Source organism: Rhizophagus irregularis, chromosome 11 (genome assembly GCF_026210795.1).
Source record: "Rhizophagus irregularis chromosome 11, complete sequence".
Lineage (NCBI taxonomy): Eukaryota > Fungi > Glomeromycota > Glomeromycetes > Glomerales > Glomeraceae > Rhizophagus > Rhizophagus irregularis.
Genome location: NC_089439.1, coordinates 1,209,228 through 1,232,745, shown reverse-complemented (window position 1 = coordinate 1,232,745; position 23,518 = coordinate 1,209,228). Strand labels below are relative to the sequence as shown.

Genomic DNA, 23,518 nt, shown 5'->3' with positions numbered 1-23,518 from the left:
AGATTATATTACCTTAATAATTTGGATTTTTTGGATCTAAAAATGCGTATTTTAAATTATCTTCTATTACAGATACAATTATCTTGATCACAATTAACATTAATATATTTAATTTTAATTTCACTGGTTTTTTGTTTTAAGAAAATTGGTCCATATTTGTTTTTTGTAGAATGCAAACTAATAAATTTTGGGTTCGATTTTAAGGAATTAAACTTTAAAATAAAATTACTCAGTTTACTTATTTTACTAATATGTTGAAAAGGTGAGATTCCATAATTATCAGAATTAGGGTAATTTGAGATAATAAGTATATAAAATGTAAAATTAGGTAAGTTAACAAAATGATTCTTTTTCAAACAATAAGAAAATATATATGATCCAATTATTTCATTTTCATCATTAAAAAAATGATGTCCAATGATAAGAGAATTATTTGAAGAATCCAACTTGTCTAATATAGGAATTCCAAAATAAAGAGCTGATGAATCATATGAATCATATTTCAGATCTAATGGTTTAATTATAGTTTGATGATCTGACGAATTGAAATCTTTTTTTAGGATTTTCAATTTATCCGAATGATTAAAATCAAAATTTTATGCCATAACCAATGATCATCCACCTGATCAATTTTTTAAATTTTTTTTTGAATACAATGAATCATAAGTTTTGGATCTTCATCTTGTCTTATGTTTGTTATTTTCGTTATTTTTTTTCTTTTGTTATTTTGTTTTGTTTATTTTAAAAAAATTTTCTTTTCTTCTTTTTTCGTCACCTCCCTTAAAAAAAATAATTTTTTTCGTACCTTCCCTTAAAAAAATTTTAAAAAATTTTCTTCCTTATTACCTCTTCATAAATAATTTTTTATTTTTCTAACTTTGATATCCTCCCTTTAAAAAAAAATTTTTTTTAATTTTTTTAACTTCGTCACCCCTCTTTTTTAAAAAAAAGTATTTTTTTGATTTTATTCTTTTATTCCCCACTCACTATGTCTTCTTTTATATTTATATTTATCCCTTTTTTAGTTTAAGATTCCTTTCTTTATTGTAGGTTGTTTCAGTTTTGTTTTATAGGATGTCAGAGTCTTCTTTTTTTTGTAGGTCAGTTCTGGATTTTTTTTTCTTTTGTAGGTTGTTTTGGTTTCTTTTTTATCAGATGCTTCATGATTCTTTTTTTTATATAGGTCAGACATTCTGGAGTCCTCTTTCTTTTTGTAGGTCACTGGAATTACTTTTTTGTAGGAGTGCTAACCCTTGAAGACTTGGATGATTGCAGATACTATATGAGAGTTGGTTTCCAATTAAGTTAAAGAAATATTAGTTTTTTTTTTTATTTTTTTAGATTGTCTGACTCCGGGGAGTGAGAGGGGGGTATGCACGCGTTTTCGCGTTTTCTCTTTTTCTTTCTTTTGCTTCTGTTTCTCTTTAAAACCATTATTTTCTTTGCTTCTTTCTTTAAAATTAATTAGAATAGGAAAAAGTATTTAATTTTTACTGAGAAGACTTGGATGAACCTGGACTTATAGATAATTTTGGTTGCAATAGGTTGGTTTGATAGGGGCGGAAATTTTCACTTTGTTTATTTTTATTTTTTATTTAATTTAACAAAGTAGAATTAAATTTATGTAAATACAAACATAATAAACTGTAGTAAATTCAGTGACCAAAACATATAATTTCATGATAAAATCAGTGACTAGATCATGTAAAATCCGTAGGAATCCCGTACAAATTCTGTATACAAGCCATATTTTTAGTGATGCGGAATTGTGTATTTTTCCTTATCCTTTCAACGGACTATTATGATACGTTATTTCTAAGGAAAAAAATCGTATAAAAACTTTATAAAAAACTTATCCAATTTTTTTATAGGGTCGAGCACGAGTGATACAGAAAGTTGTGGAGTCCAGTCGACTAAAATGAATGGAGTACGGTACTAAAAACGATGCAGAGTACGTTACACTCGTAATACGCAAAACTTTTATCACAGTTGTGCCAATAAAAATAAAAGAATTATATACAATTTTAATATAATTTTATATCTAATATTTATAAAAGTTAATATTCATCTTTATTTGATATTTAATCACACGAAAGAAAGCAAAAATTCAGTTCAAAAATTCAATTAAAGAATAAAAAAACGTGCGTAGTATTACAATCGTTTAATTAAAATTAATTCTTCATTAACTACTTCGTAATTGGGCGTTAATGCACAATAAGCAAAAAAAATGAATTATGAAATTTAGCGGCATACGCTAAATAAAAAAAGACTTTTATACCGTACAGTGTATTACTAGTGTAACAGCACTGTACTCCATTCGGATTCTACAATAATATAGGCTAACTATTTTAATGCATAGTCCCTCATTACAATGAATAAATTTATCTTCGGATGTTGCATTCCTAAGTTGTGTATTTTTGCAAAAGAATTACCTCCAATACTTGCTTGTGTACAGTTATGTTTTTGCATATTTTTTGTTAACAATATTTCCATATTTGATTAATTCAATAATCCACCTGATCACCTCATTATAATGAATAAAGAGAGAAATTTATCTTCGGATGTTGCATTTTTATTCATATAAAGTTCTGTATTTTTGCAAAAAATTACCTCCTCGTTTATTGTCATTAACTCTTTTTTCAAACATAAACTGAGAAATCATTTCCCAATGGCTGATAAATACGACCCAACAACCGATGTTCACAATTTATTTATGTTCGTTATGATTCCGATCCTCGTGAATTTTACTCTTTCGTTCAATTACAAAAAATATATGATGAAATTTTTATTACTTACATATGGAATTTTTGTTTCGATTTATGTTGTATTACCTACTGTACTTTATTCTTATCGCAGCAACTTCTTTGAAATTTTTGGAAAAACACGCTTTATTATAATATATTTTGGGTTACCTTTTCTCCTTATGTACGCTACTCGCTTTATATATTTCATATTAGAATTATATAAAGATATTAAAGCATCAAAAAATAATAGAATCATATAAAACTATTCTTACTGAAAAAATCGATATTTGCAGAAAGGTGGTTATAGTTAGTGATTTCATTGTAAATATATATTACTACTCTTATTTCTGTGAAATAACCTTTAAAACATCCGATCATTTATATATAGTTATACCCATATCTTGCATATATTTTATTGCTTTATTAATGTCCATTTACGGTCAATATAATCCCAAATTTAACCGCTCAATGCTAATTTTAGTGACTACTAGTTTTATCCTTAAGGTTTTTGTTATCATAACACTATCATCAACACACAAACTCTTTATTAGCTATTTTTACAATCCCAGTCTCTCTTGCTTACGACTTTTTCAAAGAAGAACAGGGAAATAAATCTTCGCGTTCGCAGAAAACATTAAAAAAACTTTTGAAAGAATTGAAAGAATCGGTTGGTAGTGAGTTGTTTGACACATTAAATAAACTTATGGATGAATTGGAAAACAATAAACTTATGGATGAATCAAAAAACAATAAACTTATGGATGAATCAGAAAACAATGATGATTTGAAACAATTGACTGATATAGATGACAATAATGTATTCTCCATTTTATCTGATTTTATATCACGTACTAATAATGAAAATATCTCTATGAAAGAGATATTATTTAGAAATACTAAAGAAGGAAGAGATAGAGCAATAAAGAGGACTCAAAAAGTAATTCATTATTATTACTTTTTTGGAAAAGCATTTAAGATTCGCTTATATTACTTCAAGGAATTAGTCAATAAACAACATAAAGAACGTAAAGAACGTAAAGAACGTGAAGAACGTAAAGAACGTAGAGAACGTGAAGAACGTGAAGAATGTGAAGAACGTAAGGCTCAAGCACTAGTTATTGAAGAGGTTAGGGAACAACTTCATCATATGTATGTTGAACGGACATTATCTATTGCTCAGAAAGTCTATGAATTTTTTAATATGATCGGTGGTAAAGATAAAATGCAAATAAAATCTTTTTCTGCGGAAGAAATTTCAGAATTAAGTTCCGATGATATTGATTATATATTGGCTAAGCTCGCAATTGGAGAGGAAAGGAAAATAAGATCAGTTGAGATTGTTTAATAGTTAACATTTATCATAATAAAGTTTGTCACCTCGTATGTTTAGAAAATAAATACTGTACGACAAGTTGCATCAAATATTAAATCTATTTGTGAAATTTATGGAGCGCAAACTATTTTTTTTAATTTTTGCAAATTATATAAATTATGTATAATTATAATTAGTTAGGGTAGTTAAATGAACCTATTTGCGCGTGCAGAAGGGTAGATAGTTCATTTTGAACGATACATCTTAACTTCTAATATTGTAGTTATATAATAATGTAGATCACCTTTTTTGTAATTTTTCTTAATTTCCTAATAAAGTAATAAATTTTAACATCGTAAAAAAAAAAAAATTAATACGTTTCAATTTTTATCTGAAAAAGAATTCTTTATACAAATACTGAACCTGGAATTCATCATACTTTTAAATTTAACATTCCAGAAAATATTTTACAAACTCTTCAAAATAAAGTTGCTGATTGTAACATCTTTGCAACAGTTATTGATAAAAAAGAAAAAGATGTCTTTAACTGTCAAGTTGTTTGAATATCCCCACTACTCATTATTTCGTACCCACACACTAATCTTATCTAATGTATTACACTAGAAACCTAGGTTTCTAGAACTTCCTCTGCAAAGGTTTTAGGAAATGTGTTCCTAATACTATGAGAATTATTCTTTTTGTAAAAATTCTTTACGGCCTGCGCACAAATCTTTCCTTTACCATAATCATTTATTTCAACTGCTATTCTATTACACGCTTCATCTAAGGTAAATTTTTTTTCGGTCATAATTCTATCGGTAATACATTTAAAACGAGTCCAAATGTCGCAAGAAATACCTTCGGAAGATACATTGGACAAAGAGTTGACGGCTGAGTTAATTGTTTCCGTTTCATTTTGCTCTTCGAGCAGTCTCGATTGATTAACTAACCGTGCCTCTTCATATAGATCATTAACGGTTTGCTCGATATTATTAATCCTGTCGAGAATACTTTGCGCCTCTGCAGCATTTCGAAGAAAGGCTAAAGCCAAAATTCCGATACGAGCGTTGATTAAAATGACTTCCGCAGTATAGTGCGAATTAATTTTGTTCATCTCCGCAGTCAATCTTTCATTAAATTTTGTGTTACGTACTTTAATTTCACAGTCTATTTTTTGTTTGACAGCATAAAGAATAATGGCGATCCCCATGAACACAGACTCACAGAGATTTTCTCGATAAAAAAAGACGAGGTAACCGCCCTAGATTCCATCTAGAACTGGAGAGATTAGGAACTTATGTTCCTAAAGAATAATATTCACCATTGTATGTCTCAGTTAACAATAATAATCAATTATGTGATATGATTACCAGGCGTGGTTGAGCGGGCAAGACGCTCAGATTAAGGACATCTAAAAACTCAAGAATCGATTAGATCAATATTAGCAAACGATTTCTAATTCAACTCAAAACGAACCTTGATTTTGATGTAACAGATATGAGTAACAGTGTTAATTTATTGTGAAGAAAATGAGAATAATCGAGATAATTATACTTTGAAATGTGTTAAAATGTATTAACAGTTTTTTTCGGAGCGATTTTTTTAAAATGATCATGTAACATTTTTATTCACGTTTATATATCTTTTCTTACATAGAATGAGCTAACCGGGTTTAAAAATATGATATCAGACGAAGACTGTCCAAAGGGCTAATGTACGTTAAAGAGAAGACAATAAAGACAATAAAGACGATCAAAACAATTGATTATTAATAAACTCAAAGAGACGCAGCTTACTACAATTAAAAAGTTTATTTTATTAACAGTCATGATATCATCATAGTAAACGCAATCCCCCTGATCATCTTTGTAAATCTCACCATTATAATTCTGAAACTTAATTGCCCGATCATTCCGATATAATGACAAAATTTGTATTACAAAAATTTTCATTATATTTTATCCATAGAAGGGACTATTACAGCTTTACTATAACAATGTTCTTTCACAATATTATTATTATTAGATAACCGATATTTAATTAACCTATTCATTCATTGTTCTAATTCTTTGTTATTTATACATAATAAATGACATAACCATTTCGCCGAATGGACATTTGCCGAAACATTATTTATTACATTTGTTTATTTTATTGTTTTTATGCTAAATATCATACAATTATTTACACCTATTAAGCCATCTTGATCATCATAAAAAAATACATACAAAAATAAACTGCGTAAAAATAAAATAAACTAAATATATATATTATTTTAATAAATTCACGTAACATTCATTACTAATGATTCATGGTTTAATTTTTTAACTATTAACGATAGTCTTTTGTTTTATCCAATAGTCTTTCATGTATTTTTTATTAAGGTTCCTGATGTAATTTAATAAATAAATAAATAAAAATTTTTTATTTTCATTGCGCGATTAATATTTTTATAAAGTGATAATCGCTATAATTTCTATCATTTTCGGCGAAATGAAATGGTTTTCGGCAAAATGTACCGTAACCCATTTCTTAACTTTCGAAATAATTACCTTATCTTAATAACATACAAAGATTTTTTAATTTTCATCGTAATTTATATTTAATATAAAATAATATATAAGAAAAGTTTTCTTCAAAGTCATATTTATTGAATCTAACCATTCATTAATTAATTATAAATTCATTAATTAATTATAAATTCATTATTATTATTTTTTTAGCTTACAAATTACGATTTCAACACGATAATGTTTTTTTCTATATAGAAAGGAATACTTGCGAAACGCATGAAACGCATGCAGCATGTTTATAGCAAGAGTATTCTTTCTTAATATTTAAGAATTAAGGAAGTTAAATTTACAGCTTTTCATTTGTACATATAATTTCGTTTAACCAAACTTATTTTCAAAAACAAAATTAAATACAGAATTTAAAAGGAATAGATAAGAGAGAGCAACCGGAAATATTTTTATACTAATAAATAATTCAGAGCTTCCGGATCTAGAATTAAGTGAAATCAAAAATCGCTTGATTCTTAACAGAGTACTATGTGAGAAATGAGAATAAATTATTCAAGTAATCAATATTTAATGGATGATAGTTTAGTAACCAACCCTTTTACTTTCTAATATAGTATTATTCCAGGATTATCACGCCTATAGATAGTAATACATTGAGAGACAATAGTGAGACAATCTAAATCCTTGACACACTTTTCAAACGCAAAGATCAACTCTGGATTATTTCTAATTTTTGTAGCTATTTTAATACACTCAAGGGCATTTTTAGTGGCCTCTTTGCGTTGTCCTTTATTTTTATCCTCTGGTTTCCATTTTTCCTTGTGTGCTACCTTATTCCGATGTTGTTTGTAGAGCGACATGGTTTGAAGCTCATAATATTTGATATTTCCTTTTTCTAGTACCTTTATAAGGTTATTTTTATCCTGTAATCACTCACTTCAACTCCCGCTTTCAAATCAAAATAAAGGTGATGGAATTCCTCATAATTACAATTAAAATTTTGATTATATCTTTTTGCAACTCTTTTTTGCCATCTTTCAATTATCTCACAAACATCATCAATAGCGTCTCGTATGGACTCTCCAAGACACTTTTCTAATTTATCTTTGTTGATACTTAAGGTTAGGTTCAGCAAGGATAATTGATTTAATACAAATAGAGGGAGAGTCCAACTTACCGTTGATAATGATCAGATGGTTTTCCCCATACTCAATTCCTTCTGGATTTTCTATTTTGACATAAACCGTAGAATCGTAATCATTTTTTTTGACTCAGCCATTTTTTGGAAATAATATTTTCCGGCTTTTTGTAAATAGGTTGCCATCATTAAAAATTGAAAGTTATAATTTCATGTTATCTATATAATTTAATCTGATATATATTATAAGTACCGCCGAAATATAAACACGCTTATGCTACTGCTACCAAATTACATATTGCAACCATAAAAACCATGTCATAATTATTTAAAACAAGATTTCATACATAATTCATAAAATTTGACAGCACCTATAATATTGATCATGATCTTTTTTTTTCATTATTTCAATATTTTATAGAAAAGCAAGTTTTGTTGAAGTGGTAATATGTAAATCAATTTATTATATGATTTATAGCTAATAAAGATAAATAATTGCATATAAACGCTCTGTCATCGCATTCACACCATTAGTTGTTGTCACGACAACTTGTAAATCTTGTGACTGAATTGGTTTGCTGCAGTTATAGATACTCCCATGATTTTTAGAAACAGGTCCTTGAATAATATCTTCATCAAATTGGGGTGGACCTGGTTTACTATCATCGTCTATGATACATATCCAACCTTTAACAGTATCTTCCCATTCTCTATCTATCAAAGTTTTAATGGTAAAATCGCTGTCCAAATTAGACCAATCATATACAAAAATTGCGCCATTTTTTCCTGCATACTCAACAGCAAGATTAAAATTAGGAGTGCAATAAAGACCAGGACCAAATTCATTATTTACTGATGATACTAGCGCTATTCTTAAAAGAAACACGGGAATAGTATCTGATGTACGTATTCCACGATACAAGAAATGCTGATTAATGGATCAAGGATTTTTACTTGATCCTTATTTTTTGAAGGCTTTTGAAGTTTATATACTGATACATAGTCTGGATAGGATCTAGCAGGAGTTCCCGTTCCAGGTATAATTCTTCCAGGATTAACAGATTGAACTTTTTGAGATACCCATTTAGGAATCTGCCCTTTTTTACATTCATATGAAATTTCTGGATATTCCTCAATATCTTGAAAGTGCAAACAGAAAGAATAACTTCGCGAATCACAAAAGGCGTCATAAAAACACCAAGAGGAATCTCGATTGGTTCACTCCACATTCCACTTCCTTATTATCAAAACCAAATTCACGAAGCATTTTTCGAACTTTCTCGGGTGATAATAATGTCACTATATAATTTTGAAATGCAATTTAATATACAATAATTAGTGCAATGAAAAAAAAACAGCTAAATATTTACTTTCAATACAATCATTATCATCAACATTAGTTTTATTGTTATCAATAATATTATTATCAGTTTTATCGCCATCAATAATATTATCAACGATAATATTACTATCTATGACAACATCCCAATTTTAAATTATCAAAAATAAGTCAGTATCCTAATTAAAAAAAAATACATACACATATACGTTGCTAAATCTCATGGCAGGTGAAAATTACCACAGATAATTTATTCCGGCTGACATAAATATACATATATAATGACGAAATAATTTTTTTTTTTTTTTTTTTTTGAGAATGATGAGAGAATAAACCAAATATACTTTATCGGAATAATAATGAAATTTTTTTAAAAAAAATTCATGCAGTGATCACCTACGGTGAGATTTAGCAAAATTCTACTTGGAAAACTTAACAAAATTACCTTCGATTGTCTTCACAATTTCAGTAGAAGACATTGTTATTATAAAATTATAAATTTTTTGTACGAATTTTATAAGAAAATAAAGAAAGATTTTTATAAGAAAGACTTTTTAAGATTTATTTAAAGAAAGATTTTTTTTTAAAGAAAATTTTTTTAATAGACTTACATATGACGACAGATAAAATCATAAGCAAGTGATTTGAAATGATTTAATGATATTTAAAAACTATTTAATGATTTTTAAGGGAGAAATAGTATGTCAAGTCATTATTCGCATTATTTGGTTAATATGACGATAAAGTCCCGGATCATCCCAGAAGCAAAAACAATTATTTCGCGATTTAAGTGGTCCAATTTCAATAATTCTTTTTTTTTTGTTTTGTAGATCTCATCGCCATGACGAATTACATGAAAAAATTCCCATGAGTAATTATATCGAGTATTTATTAATTACAGTCTAACCTCGATATACCGATATTCGATATACCGATATACTATTAAAAACTTAATATACCGATAAAATTTTATTTTCCCACTATTGTGAGGACATATAAATATCGGTATAACTTTGATATAACGATATTTCCTAAAAAATTTCATATATGTCCCGACATATCGTTATATAAAGGTTTGACTGTATTACGCAATTTTTCGGTTTGTATTGACTAAGTGTGGGGAAATGTGACATAGTACTGATTTACTCGTGATGGTTTCGTTTTTTTCCTTTCATCCGCAGGAAAGTCAGCAAAAAAAAAAAAAAATAGTCACGTTACTTTGTGTAAATTTTACTGGTTTAATTAATAATTAAGTCCGAGAATTTGTATTGTTTTTTCTTTAAAGCGGACTATTTAATTGGTGATGAAATACTTACAGTTTTACTTTATCCTATTATTATTTAAGATATTTTTTTTTTTTAAAATAATGTGTGATCATAATATCAATGAATATTTTCATATTTTACAAAAAAAGGAGGTACAAATTATGTCACTTCGTTAATGAATTAATGAATATACTTACAGAGCCTATTTGTTATTTAAAAATTAACAATTAGAAGTTAGATAAGTGTAAACATAATAATGAAGTTACTTATAAAACTATTTATTATTTAAATTAGTATTCTCAAAACATGGCGGTATATCAATAATATACTACTGTACTTACTTTTATTAATAAAAAGTTAATATTTAATTATTTTAACCATTATTTTACCCTATAGAAAAACTGTATACTTATTTAAATGTACCGCAACCATTTAAGGTATCGTAACCTTTAAGGTATCGGGACATTTCGAAAGCCATTTTGCCGAAAAATAATCTCTGGCCTGAGTTATTTATAATTCTGCATAATGTTGGCCCTATTTTTCGGCGAAACGTCCTTTCGACGAAATGGCTTTCGGCGAAATTACCGTAACCCTTATTTAATAAGATTTTTATATGATTTTTTTCCTTAAAATAACGTATCACAATAGTCCGTTGAAAGTTTCACGGAATTCGTACAGAATTTACATAATTTGATCACTGATATATCATAAAACTTATATCTATATTACAGTTTATTACTAGTTGTATTTACATAAATTTAATTTTATTTTATTAAGAAATCCAAAGAAGAAATAACTTATTTCTTTAAAATAAACGAAAGTAAACATTATTACGCTTCTCTAACTCAATTAGACCAACAATTCCCCTATTTACCTATACTATCGCCCTAATTATTAATTATTTAATTTATAACCCTTTTTTTTTGTTTTTTTTGTATTCTATATTTAGCTTATCGCAAGCATATGCAAATGCAAGACGCTGGAAAAGTTAAATAAACAAACTATCTACAAATTTAGTTAAGCCTTTAACGGATAAACTCAAAATCGTACCAGATATCCGGATTAACAGATCCGATCTCTACTTTTAACCTAAAACAATACATATTGAAAATTGATTTACAAGAAGCAAAAATGTTTGATAAAATCTTGCAGCTTCTTTTTTTTTTTATTATAAAAAGATGGTGGATATGAAAAGACAAGTAATTCAATAAAAAACAAAAATTTATAAAAATTAAAATTATAAAATAATCACTTACAAATAAGTTTCTAATACAAATTATCCATTATGAACCGATTTATTTTTGTACTCGTTATTTTGTTGATTACGCTTGTCGCCTTACCTAATAGCGAAGCGTATCCTAACCCTGGTGGGTTCTGCTGCAAGACTTTCGGTGAAGAAGGACCTACCTCTATTTCTGAAGTCAAAACGTACCCTACAATTTAAGTGTTCTCATCACTGGAAATTTTTTTACATTTTTTAAGGAATAATCAATACCATAATATATTAATACTTGTTTATTCACTTTTTTGATATTTTTTTTAATAATTTTTAATAATTAATTTTATTTTGTCAATTTATTTCATACTTTGTACTTTTTGTATTTTGTAATTCAAGAAACTAGCGAAAACCATTGATAAATTATTCTCAGTTATGCCACGTAAAAGATTAACTTGAGCGTAAAATATTTAATGCTATATATTAATAAGAAATAATAAAATTGATTTTTATTTTTCTGGTAACTAGATTATACATCAATTGCGTCATGTTCATTTGCTAATTTTTTTTTTACTTTGATTCGAAATAATTTGTTAAACACGAAAGTTAAGAATTTTTTTAAAAAACAAGAAAAAACAAATATAGTATCAGGCGTACAGTACCACGCGTACTTGTGAATGTTCTATTCTTAGAAAGAGGTTTTGATATGTTCATTCATTTCGATAATAAAGCTCTATGTACAGTGTTTAGGTGGCAGTAGCAACTAATACAGAATATCACAAAGAATTAGCTTGAAAGCTTTAATAAAATAATTTTAAAATAAACAAAATATAAAACTTTATTAATGTGTAACACAATATATTTTGTATTTTTATATTACTTTTCTTGTTATAAATTATATAAAAGAGTTGTGTATTTTTTTTTACCTTATTATAAAAATTATTATCAATAATCGTATGATAATCGTACGACCAAGACAAAGATGGTCAGCCTACTTGGGGTAAGCGATAAGAAATGCATTCTTAAAAGATTTTTGAACATTTTACAAAATTCCGCCTTTGCCCCGTTTTTCTAAGACTAGTAGAGACACAATCATCTAAAGATCGGAATTTGACTATCTTAACTCTGCGGATTTTCGATCTGCTGCGTCACAAAATTAGACCAGATCGGCCAGAAAAATTTAGATAACAGGGGGTGATCGTTGAATAATTTTCATGTGACAGATAAGAAAATTCATGTATGAAAAAATTTTTAGATAATGTGTAATAACAAATCCTTTTATCAGAAGCAATCTTTGAAAATCTGCAACAGTGTCGGGGACAAATAATTTGTTTATTCCAACAAAGATGACACTTTTGACTAACTTTGTGTAGAAAGCCAACCAGAGGTATAAAATACATAGTAAAAGCAAATCCTAAAGTTAGTTAAAAGCGCGCACCCATAAGGGGTTCACCCTCCGTAAAAAAAAAGAAGCTAACACTAGAAAAAACTACTAACTAGAGTAACACAAAGGAGAATTAAAAAAAAATCAAAGGAGAACAAAATAACGAAACATTAAAATTAAAAGTACAATTAGGAGAAAAATCAATAAATTGGTTTCCATGGTCCATTATGTAAAAAATTAGACGATTTAAAACAATTCCACAAAGACGTGGCGTCAGGAGGATTTCGGAAATCATTGAAAGGATTGGAAGAAGACTAATTATGATTGACAGAACTGCGCAAAGGATAAATGTGAGAAACTTCTGATGCGGAATCTTGAAAGAACTTCTTGTGGTTAATACCGTGACATTTTTCCATTCTTTAAAATACTGATTTCAAGAATTCCAAATAGTATTGTAAATATCTAAATGGAAATGTAGATTATAAACAAAAGGGAGTAAAAGATTTTTTAACAAATAATTTGTGATGAATACACCAAACATAAAAATTTCTTTTTTCTAAAAAAATTATATTAATTCTAAGATAAATATGAAATATAATACTAATAATTAAAAAAAGAACAAATAGTGTAGTGGTCGGATAATGAGACTTAATATATTAATAGTTTATCTTGAGGTATTCGGTTCGATTCTTAGTGTAAGTAAAAAAAATAAATAAAATGTGATTAAATAGCGAGTTCGACTCTTAGTGTAAGTAAAAAAAATAAAAATGCGCTCCTACTATTGTAAGTAAAAAAAAATAAAAAAATAATAAAATGTGAAAAAAATCTTGAGAATAAGATAATTACACTATTTTTTACTATTAAAAAAACTACGTCATTTTTAAAATACACTATTTTATACTATTGAAAATTCCTCTAAATTTTTCACACTCGTATAGTATATCGTCGCGAGTGCACATGTATTATTTTGTAGATCTACGCTTGTTTTATTCTCCTGATGTGACCTCGAGTTTCTTATTTGGGATATGAAAAGTCAAAGCGTTAGAAACCTTTGGAAGGTTAACATTGCTGTAGAAAAAAAGCACGAAAGAAATTAATATTGGTAAGTTTAGGTTTACACCTACCTTTCCGTTTAAGGATTATTTTCCGAGGAGATGTAACGGAGAACATTCGCATCATCGTGCAAGTGTACACTACTAGGACAAGAAATTTGCAGAAACAAAATACCGATCTCTTTTCTTTCTAGTTAAATAACTTGTTGTCTTAGTTTGTATTCTAATCCACCACTATTGATTAGTTGATTGGAATGTCACTAACTCGATTTACAACTGAATATGTTTAACCGGTTAATTTTTTTTTAAAAAAAAATTATTTTTACTGTTATTGTTTTATCCATTGCGTAATTTTCTAACAAAAAAATCCCTTATAATTATCAGTGTTCAAATATAATTACGAACAAAACGAACAATTGTCTTTTATTTAATCTTCTAACCAAAAAAAAATTAGTAATGGAGTAGAGACTTGACCATATAGGTCAAGTGCGCAGTTGATAGGCTCAATACGCTTTGTTAATATGCACGTGATATCGTAATTATTTTATTTATTTAATTATTTTAATCATGATTAATGATTTTCACATTATAAAAAATTTTCTCCCTACTTTCTCGAGTATGTCGAATCCTTTCAGATACATTTATAACAAAGGTATAATTTTTTTTTTATCAATTCAGTGAGATTTTAAGTTTATCAAAATTTATTTATTATACAGTTCAAGAAAACGATATTAAAAAATTAGCAAGAAAAAGTGGAACAAGTATGTAAAATTTAACAGTTAAGCACATTTATGTTCATGTATATTGATCAATTCTTTTTTTAGCACAAGAAGGTCTCCCTCCCGCCCTCAATAATCACGAAACAGCTGCGTTAGCCCTCAAAGCGTTAAAAAGAGATAGAAATATGCCGGCACTTGTTTTTCATTGGGATCCAGCAGGATTCAACGATGTCGCAACCTCTCCAAATAATCGAAACGGAATCGTGGGACAAAATCTTGCTGCGGTTATTACGAACCTTACAGCTAGTGGTGCGAGAAATTATAACAATATTATATTTACATTTCCAAACGGTGCCAGCATTGGAACATGGAAACAACAGATAGATACAAATATACCGTGGTATATATCATGACTGGTTTCATGTTTTTCAGATTCTTTAGTACCAACTTAACTCAATCTCCTCATTTGTTAAAGGGTGCGAAGTCAAACGGGGATTCCAAATGTCATTCATACAGTCACGAGAATCAATCGAGTCACTGAACGTGATACGGGAACGCCCCCATCTGCATTCGACCTTGAGGATTTTTCAGATGTCTTCAACTAACAAGCTTCTCTTTTTTCGTTCTCTTGTTAAACTAGACCCCACTCCTTTTTTTAGTAATTGAACCATTACCTTTTAATGTAATGATTTTTTTACAGTTTTTTAAACTTAAAAATTTTCGTTAAGTTGATATAATTATCATTTTATTGTTAACTTTCAAACTCCCTTTACATACGCGTTATAATATTTTCAAACGTTTTTATTTTCCTATTATCTTTATTATTCTTTTTTTATATTATAACATTTAATAAAATTTATCTAAAGTTTTTAGACAGTGCTGAAATCGGTACTATGAAGAAAACATGTATTGTATGGTTGTATGTATGACCAATCACCAACGTATAGTGATGTATGGTGATTACCATACATAATATATTTAACGAAAATGTATATATGTATGGTTAATATCATCATACATTAGAATACATTGAAATACAGAAGCTAGCAAATATGTAGATATTTGTAATATTTTAAAATAAATAATAATGGTACAATTGCAACTTTTGATTTTTGAAGTGAATAAAAAATGATAATAAAGGTTTTGTTTTTTATCGCATCTGCGATATCTCGCATGGGTCATTTACAGTTTATTTTTTATTTTCTAGGAACGATTTTGGAATAGGATGGGTATTTCGTTTTGTTCCTTTTAGTGTTTTTCTTTGATTTGGAATTTAGTAATGGAAATAAACTCTGAATCATATGTCACTGTTGACAATCCACTACGTCATGCGCAACAAATTTATCGTATTTTCTATTCATATACTGTTCCGCAAGCGGAGAGAATACTTCATCTGTCAACGAAGTTATATAGAATGCAAGATACTGTATAATTACTATTAACCTCCGTTAAGTATTCCAAATTTTTGAATGCTATGTATGCCAACACTAATTTCGTTCATCAGTATATATGGTATAATAAACTATAATCGACCACTTATAACATTGTTCTAACAAAATAAATATAAATCATTGCCCGCATCAAACAGCGGATCAAAGTACAAATGCCGATTGCATATTTGGACCTTATCCTTTGTATAGTGAAAAATTCCCATACACCTAGATATCACACGGCATAGAGTTATATCGTTAACTATTGTCAATCTATTTTTTACTATAATAGGGAACAACACACAAGACAAAATCGCTCTCTCCTGTTGTCCATAGGGCATAGGCAATCCATTTTTTGACTATATCATGATCATAATAGAACAGTACATGAATAATTCGCTTATACAGTATATCCCTCCTAGCCGGACGAAACAATCTCCAATTCTATTCTATTACTCTACAAGATCCCTAAATATGTTATTTTTTGTGATTGCAGAGTAATGATGATACACGAGAGCTACACTTAGTTATAAGACAATATCCGGGTGAGCTAGCAATTTTGTTATTCTAATGTGGATTAACGGTTCTACCTATTTCGAAGAAGGGATTTACTTCGACATTCTATGGTACAAGTCTTCTTCATGTTCTGCTGTTAACGCACATGTTGTATCACAACTAGCGTTATGTTAGGTTCCAGAAAAAATTATACGCATCAATGACAAGAATTCTAACAATGGTATTAATCAAAGTGTTTGAAAATTATAAGACAACAAATAATAAATCCAAGATAATATAGTACACTTTATTATTTGATCGTTTCTACCGAAGTTGATAACAGCATCAGTAATTGATGCATCCAATCCTAACTCTACTAGTATACTAAAACATGTAACTATTGTAGGACTGATTGAGGGTAATAGTTTCGGTCTCGCTCTTTTTTTCTATAAGTCTAAGGCTTCGGGTAAAAAAATAAAATGACCTCTTTGCTCTCTTATATGACATAAAAACCCTCAAATGTTCACTCCATTTTTTATAAGGTGATCAAAAAATTCTATCATATCAAACCAAAACCCGATCAAAAACCGAACAAGCCTATTGATTATTTCATACTTGCGTGGACGTATAATAATTATACTACTCATTTTAAATTGTTTTTTTTAAATAAATGAACGCGAATGATATTACTCAATTGAAAGGAATTATTATATTGATATTTCGTTGAAAATAACGCGCTTAATTTTTACTTAATGAATATATTTAGTATAATTTAATATATACTTCTTACTATATGATAGTGAATCTCAAAATAACCTATATGGCTATAAATTGTTATATATATATATATATATTTTTTAAACAAGTTAAGAAGCCAACGCAGTATTTTCGCATCCTTCGCATCCTTTCTATTTATATTCTTTCGTTTAATACTACTAAGTGAGTCGGCCCTCTTTTATTACAAAATAATTATTATAAAACTCATAAATGTATTGATCTTAGTTTTCATAAAAAAATAATAACCTGTAAAAAAAATACCCATTAGTCTGAATTTCGTAGATTTTTTTTTTTAAAAAAAAAAATTTTATATACATACATTACTTATCTCACGTCATAATTCTGTTTCATTGTTTCTTTTTAAACTTGAATTCTGATTCATCAAATTTCATATTCAACCCTAATGACTGTATATATAGTGGTATAGAGAAATAAAATAACATACTCCGCAAAACTATTACATTTTTAATTCATTATCTCATCTTAGTCATTTAGTAGATAGATTTTATCCATTGGTTTAATGACAAATGAATGGATGACAGGCTGTTTAAAAAAAATATCATTAATAAAGTAACTGGTAAATTATACTGCATAGAGAATAAGAAACAAAAACTTACCACTTTAGAATACAACACGATCCAAATTTATAAAGAACATCTTGGCAGCATATTGCGGTGAATTTGTTGAAGTGATAGTCATTATCGATGGTTGCCAAGGACTGACTGATAATCCTTGACTTTCTTATTAGGAGTGCGTCTAACCTCCATTAATATCCCCAGTTTAGGAAATAATTTCGTTATACCCTCTGACCACTAATTTTTGCCTTATAGAATGAATGAATGAATGTTTCTGGCATCGATGAGATGTAATAAATCACTCCATAGCTGCTCAAATACGCTCTCTAGAAACATCTCCAGTCTTGCCTTTGAAACAAAGTCATATTGACAGGATATGATTTGTACTTTCAGATATAATGAATTTCTCATTCCTACATTGCTCGTTACTGATAACTTCCTGCAATAAGTTCCTTCGAGCAGCATTTAGAGCATTTAGATCATGGCCATTTAAATTGCTTTCGCTCACATACGGATAGGTATGGTCAGTACAATTTAAATCACCATAATATCGTAATAGTTGAACTGAATTTTTGATATTTCATATCCAAGAACAAGTAATTTGACATACAAATTATTACATTACTACCATCATCTTTAAAAGCGAGCAGATTTTCCTTTATGTCAAACATAGAATCAAACTCATACTAAAATGAAGATAGTTGCAACAACTTCCGTCCATTCATCTTAATTTTGATCTTTATCCTTGCTCTTCATCTCTACAAAACATCACGACGAAGATGTTCAATATACACAGTAAATAATATAAATAAACATTTGATTAAAAAAAAATCAATACCTGTAGTATGATATATATATATACATATTTTTTATATTTTTTTTTAATTGTACAACATTGATCAGGATGGAACATCCGTTTATTATTAAAATAATCACTACGAAACTTCTATAAATGAATTCTTCAAGAAAATTTGAGAGGATCGATCAATTTAAATATCATCATCATATTATAGATGTTGAATATGTAAATTTTGTTAAATCTCAAGGGCGGTTGGTAATTCTTCATTATCAAATCGATGTAAGCCCTAGAAGATAAAAAAGGTTTTAATATCTTCAGTTAACGTGAATTTAAAACAAAAAATTCCTTCAACTTACGTAAGCTCCTACAAATTGCGTAATAAAGTGTAGGATCGGTATGACGGATTATTTTACACCAAAATTGTGAACAACCGAAACTATCATGGTATAAATGTTCAAATTGACGTTTGAACCATTGCAAAAGTGTATCAAGGGAGTGATACATTGAAATAGGACTTTGTGCATATGACTCACTTCCAACAATTTTTTACAAATAAATTGCAGTACAGGTTAATGTTCGCCTGCATCCGTAAATTAAATAAAATAGTTATATAAAAATATTTATTCGAACCGAAAGTACTGTAAATATTAAATTGTAGTTTGAATAGTTACCCACCTTAAGAAGGTTCTCCTACTCTGTGCACTATTTATTCAATCTTATTAAGAAACAGTAAATGCTGAATATTATAAAAATAAAAAAAAATGATACATTTCATTCTTCACTAATGTTTTGGTCTATAAACTAATGCTTGCTTGTAAGTTGTAACAAGCTCTCAATCAAAATATTAAAATTACGCTTCAAACGCACATACCAGAAAACATGATCCACTTCAATCTTGACTTTTGTAATAAGTTGTATCATTTAGACATGATGAATTTCTGCATCGTTCATCATTGCTAATTCTGCAGCAAGTAGTAGTTAGACGGTTATTTAAATTGCTTATACAATAGGATCTCCTGATAGTACTTAATAAAAACTTTCGTTTGAAAGTGTATCATGGTATATTTTTAATCATGACAACGTCTAAAAATGTTAACTGGTACTTTGAGATCAATCATAAACATTACTGCTCAAACAAATAATGCTGCAGATTCTCTTTTAATGGAAGGTTATGTTGAACAATCATTAAAATGACGATAGTTGTAACTCTTCCTTTTCACCTTCATCTTGATCTTGATCTTTGCAAAAATTATAGAAAAGATTTTAGCAAATACGAACATTTGAAAAGTATAATTAAACATTGATTAATAAGTCAATACCTGCAGTATCGCCGCGTTCTTTAATATAAATTTTCTGAATTGTGCATGATCAGGATGAAACGTTCGTTTTATTATTAGAATAGTCCATCTTAATTAGACATCTTAAGTGTTCTTATAAATGTTGGAAATAAATAAGTTTTTGATAAATCTCCAAGGCGGTTGGTAATATATCAATATAAGCCTTAGGGGTGAATGTGAATTCAAAAGCTTATCTCACGTAGTTCCATAATGAAGTGCAGGATCGTTACGATTGCATTTTCCACATTATTTTTATACCAAAACTATAAATGATCAAAGTTATAGTATAAATGCCATCCATACAGTCCCTGTAAAAAATCTGATCCGTGTTTTATCTTTCCATGTTTTTTCCGTGAATGTATCATTTTCATGGAATTCATAGCCTTAAATCATGGAAATTTTCATATCGCTAACACGGATATCCGTGAATGCATCATTTTCACGGAATTTTTACGGAAGACACGGAGAAATAATGGAAATATTCGGATAAAAATTTTTTATAGGGAGTACTTGACGTTCAAATTGGAAATTAAACCATTACCCAATGAAGTGTATCAAGACACTGAAATAGAATTTATGAATTAACACATTTTTGCAATAACCTTACGAATAAAATTTCTTAGGTTTGCGTTAACCATAAAATAGAGTACTGGAATAAGATAGCCGTAAATATTACCTACCTCAAGAAGGTCTTCTACCTTGTATGCTATTTATTCTATTAAAATAACGATATGACATTTCCGTATAAATTGCTTCAACACTCTTCTAATTGTTGCCTTTGTCAAAACAAATTACAATTGAAATATTATGAAAAGAGAGTGTTTGGATAATCGCTCGTGATACGTGAAGGTTATATACAAAATTCTTGTGGAACTTGGGAAACGGAGTTGGGGTATAGCACTATAGCCGTATAGGTTTCACAAGCAAATTTGCAAAGAAATTCTCAATATATATAGTATACTTAAAAAAAAAATTAACGTATCAAAAAAATTTTTTTTTTCAGTTATTTATAAATATGTTTATGAATGATTATATTCCTAATAAAATTTATATAATTAACACTTGATGTAATTTCTTTTCTATAAACGAGAGCCACAAACAAAATATCAGATTTTAGATAATAAAAAATCTATTCCAATTTTTTCCACGCGGACGATGAATCACAATTTTAATTAATTAATTGTTTTTTTTTTAAATCAATTTAACTATTTTTTTATTTTTATTTTTAGAAAACAGAAAATCAAACCCGTAGATTCAATTATACAGAGAACATAAAAAGTCTATATATAATACTATCACTACAAGGCAAGCCACCCCGAGGCGTGATGCTTTCTGTTCTTTATGGAATAGGTGAACGCGAGTCAGAACCACGAACTTTCCCAAGAACACCCGCCTTAATATATATAAAAAGAAAAAAAACAATTTTACCAAAATCCCAAGAAAAAAAAACAAGAAAAATTAATAAAACCCGTATTTTGCTTTCAGCCCTAAGGCTGCCACTTGTCAATACTGTCATAAGTGGAATGGTTCACACTATTTTAAATTGTTTGATACATATACAAACGTGCATGATGACGTAAGGGTAATTCATAGACGCCAAAATGTAGAATGTAAAATAGGAAAAAAGTGTTTAAGACTCATTACATGAACAATATACATATATAGAGTAAGAAAAACTAAATTAATTAGAATTAAGACTAGAAAATAGGGAGTCGGTAGGGAAACTATTCGCTGGTCTTGTTCGTTTGTGGTCATGTGATTGTGACGAAGCGGAAGGATAGGACAAAGTGTCCCTCTTGTTAGGTCAGTATTCCACCGATTTAGTTTCGTCTGAGGTGTATGAAGGTAAACCAAAGAGATCTATATGGTATTCAGCCGGGTGACAAGGCCGAGGAGCGTACGGTATGCACGTATAGTCGTAGTAATCTTGATATTTTTCCACCCATTTCTTCCACTTGCGATGTTGTTTCTTTTTGCAAGGCATTGGAGGAGGTGGGGGTTGTTTCATCTGCTCGTGAAATCCATTAGTATGAACCGTCAGTTGTCGAGTTGATATTCCTCGACGATAATAATGTTTAAGTGTGGTGCCCATACCGTTAGCGGCGGATGAGTCGTAATCTAAAGGGTTAGACCGACGTATATGGGTAGTCGGGGGTAAGTCAGGTTCAAAGGGGTTGTATTGTAAATAATAACTACTGTTCACTTTAGACGGGTCTACGGGATTATGACCATAGTATATAGTGCTACGAGGAAGTGGTTCTAACGAATCCATGAGAGCCTCGATTTCTGCGGCATTCAAATAATGAGGGATAGTATTAACGCCAGAAGGCCTAGATAAGGTCGAAGGTTGTGACGTAGTGCTGCAATTCGGCAGCGTGTGATGAGATATTTTAAATGTATAATCATCAGGATCAGGTAATAATTTCTCCGTTAAAAATTTTTTGAATTTCAAATGGTGAAGAGGTGAGTAGATATGTTGTGATTCATCGAATAGGAAGCGAAAACGTCTTCCAGCTGAGAGTTTGTCATCTTTCAAAGTGCGGGAGGTAGGGTCAATAGTTTTAAGCACCCTTGCACAATGTCTCTTGAAGCGGGTTTCCTGTTTGCGCTTCGTTGCAGGATTACTGCTATGGTTGAGTTTGAAATTCGAAAGGTGTTTCCTGTAAATATAGGCGCCTGGATGTTTGCGCACGAAATTAGTACTGTTAGCCACATAGCATACATTGTACTGAATGCCAAGGCGGTTGGAAAAGATCTCATTTTTCCATCGATGTTGCCAAAGATCGTATACATGATTAGCGTGTGAAGATTTTGAATTCGTATATCCTGGGTCCAATTCAGGCACAGGTTTCAAATGGTGATTTATTTTTGTTCTCGAAAATTCAGGTTGATGAGTACCACAAGCACGTCTATTTAAAGACATGACGAAAGGGCTCGGGCTATGACACCGGGTAAGAGAATTAGATAAAGCGGGTGTGCAAACATGTTCACAAGGAATGTAAATACCAAAGTGGAAGCGATAGCGCTTATAAGAAAATGAGAAGAAAGTTTTTGTATGAGTGTTCTTCAAAGTTCTATTAGAAGCACGTGACTCGATAAAGTCGATTCGATCCAGTAATTTCTGGCGAATCAAATCAAAATACTTTTGTTGAATACGTTGGGGTAAAACTTTTTGTAAGGTAAAAAAGTGTGTGAGCATTTTACTAATTTGATATTTTGTGTTAGGCAAATAGCTCGTGGATGTGTATCGAATAGGCGTAGAATCCATGTGATAATCATTGGTGTGTAAAAATAAATGAAGATTATTGGTGTCCGAGAAAAGATCAGCAAGCTCAAAAAAGAAACTTTTTGAGCGCCTGAATTCGTAAATCTTGTTATAACCGGTTCGGCGTTTTGTCATCACGTGAAATTTTT

At 29.2% G+C, this 23,518-nt stretch overlaps 8 protein-coding genes across 8 annotated transcripts; 2 read left to right on the top strand and 6 right to left on the bottom strand.

Moving 5' to 3' along the window:
• Nucleotides 1-3,447: 3,447 nt before the first annotated feature.
• Nucleotides 3,448-4,089, top strand: OCT59_002816 (uncharacterized protein; the record flags this gene model as incomplete). Its single annotated transcript, XM_025327423.2, has 1 exon — nt 3,448-4,089. One exon carries the CDS (start codon nt 3,448-3,450, stop codon nt 4,087-4,089), a length of 642 nt encoding a protein of 213 aa, XP_025171380.2.
• A 595-nt stretch (nt 4,090-4,684) lies between these two features.
• On the bottom strand, nt 4,685-5,266 carry OCT59_002815 (uncharacterized protein; the record flags this gene model as incomplete). Its single annotated transcript, XM_066145199.1, has 2 exons — nt 4,685-4,704; nt 4,798-5,266. 2 exons carry the CDS (start codon nt 5,264-5,266, stop codon nt 4,685-4,687), a joined length of 489 nt encoding a protein of 162 aa, XP_065995943.1.
• A 1,917-nt stretch (nt 5,267-7,183) lies between these two features.
• OCT59_002814 (uncharacterized protein) lies at nt 7,184-7,438 on the bottom strand (the record flags this gene model as incomplete). Its single annotated transcript, XM_025311469.2, has 1 exon — nt 7,184-7,438. One exon carries the CDS (start codon nt 7,436-7,438, stop codon nt 7,184-7,186), a length of 255 nt encoding a protein of 84 aa, XP_025171378.2.
• Nucleotides 7,439-8,194: 756 nt separating this feature from the next.
• OCT59_002813 (uncharacterized protein) lies at nt 8,195-9,534 on the bottom strand (the record flags this gene model as incomplete). The annotated part of the gene is made up of 5 exons (XM_066145198.1): nt 8,195-8,644; nt 8,710-8,855; nt 8,944-9,015; nt 9,087-9,188; nt 9,501-9,534. 5 exons carry the CDS (start codon nt 9,532-9,534, stop codon nt 8,195-8,197), a joined length of 804 nt encoding a protein of 267 aa, XP_065995942.1.
• Nucleotides 9,535-14,590: 5,056 nt separating this feature from the next.
• Nucleotides 14,591-15,296, top strand: OCT59_002812 (uncharacterized protein; the record flags this gene model as incomplete). The annotated part of the gene is made up of 4 exons (XM_025320421.2): nt 14,591-14,624; nt 14,689-14,733; nt 14,797-15,091; nt 15,167-15,296. 4 exons carry the CDS (start codon nt 14,591-14,593, stop codon nt 15,294-15,296), a joined length of 504 nt encoding a protein of 167 aa, XP_025171377.1.
• A 2,588-nt stretch (nt 15,297-17,884) lies between these two features.
• Nucleotides 17,885-18,249, bottom strand: OCT59_002811 (uncharacterized protein; the record flags this gene model as incomplete). Its single annotated transcript, XM_066145197.1, has 3 exons — nt 17,885-17,936; nt 18,011-18,129; nt 18,196-18,249. 3 exons carry the CDS (start codon nt 18,247-18,249, stop codon nt 17,885-17,887), a joined length of 225 nt encoding a protein of 74 aa, XP_065995941.1.
• A 787-nt stretch (nt 18,250-19,036) lies between these two features.
• OCT59_002810 (uncharacterized protein) lies at nt 19,037-19,688 on the bottom strand (the record flags this gene model as incomplete). Its single annotated transcript, XM_066145196.1, has 5 exons — nt 19,037-19,053; nt 19,124-19,203; nt 19,301-19,347; nt 19,443-19,457; nt 19,635-19,688. 5 exons carry the CDS (start codon nt 19,686-19,688, stop codon nt 19,037-19,039), a joined length of 213 nt encoding a protein of 70 aa, XP_065995940.1.
• A 2,220-nt stretch (nt 19,689-21,908) lies between these two features.
• Nucleotides 21,909-23,027, bottom strand: OCT59_002809 (uncharacterized protein; the record flags this gene model as incomplete). The annotated part of the gene is made up of 2 exons (XM_066145195.1): nt 21,909-22,529; nt 22,827-23,027. 2 exons carry the CDS (start codon nt 23,025-23,027, stop codon nt 21,909-21,911), a joined length of 822 nt encoding a protein of 273 aa, XP_065995939.1.
• Nucleotides 23,028-23,518: the final 491 nt, after the last annotated feature.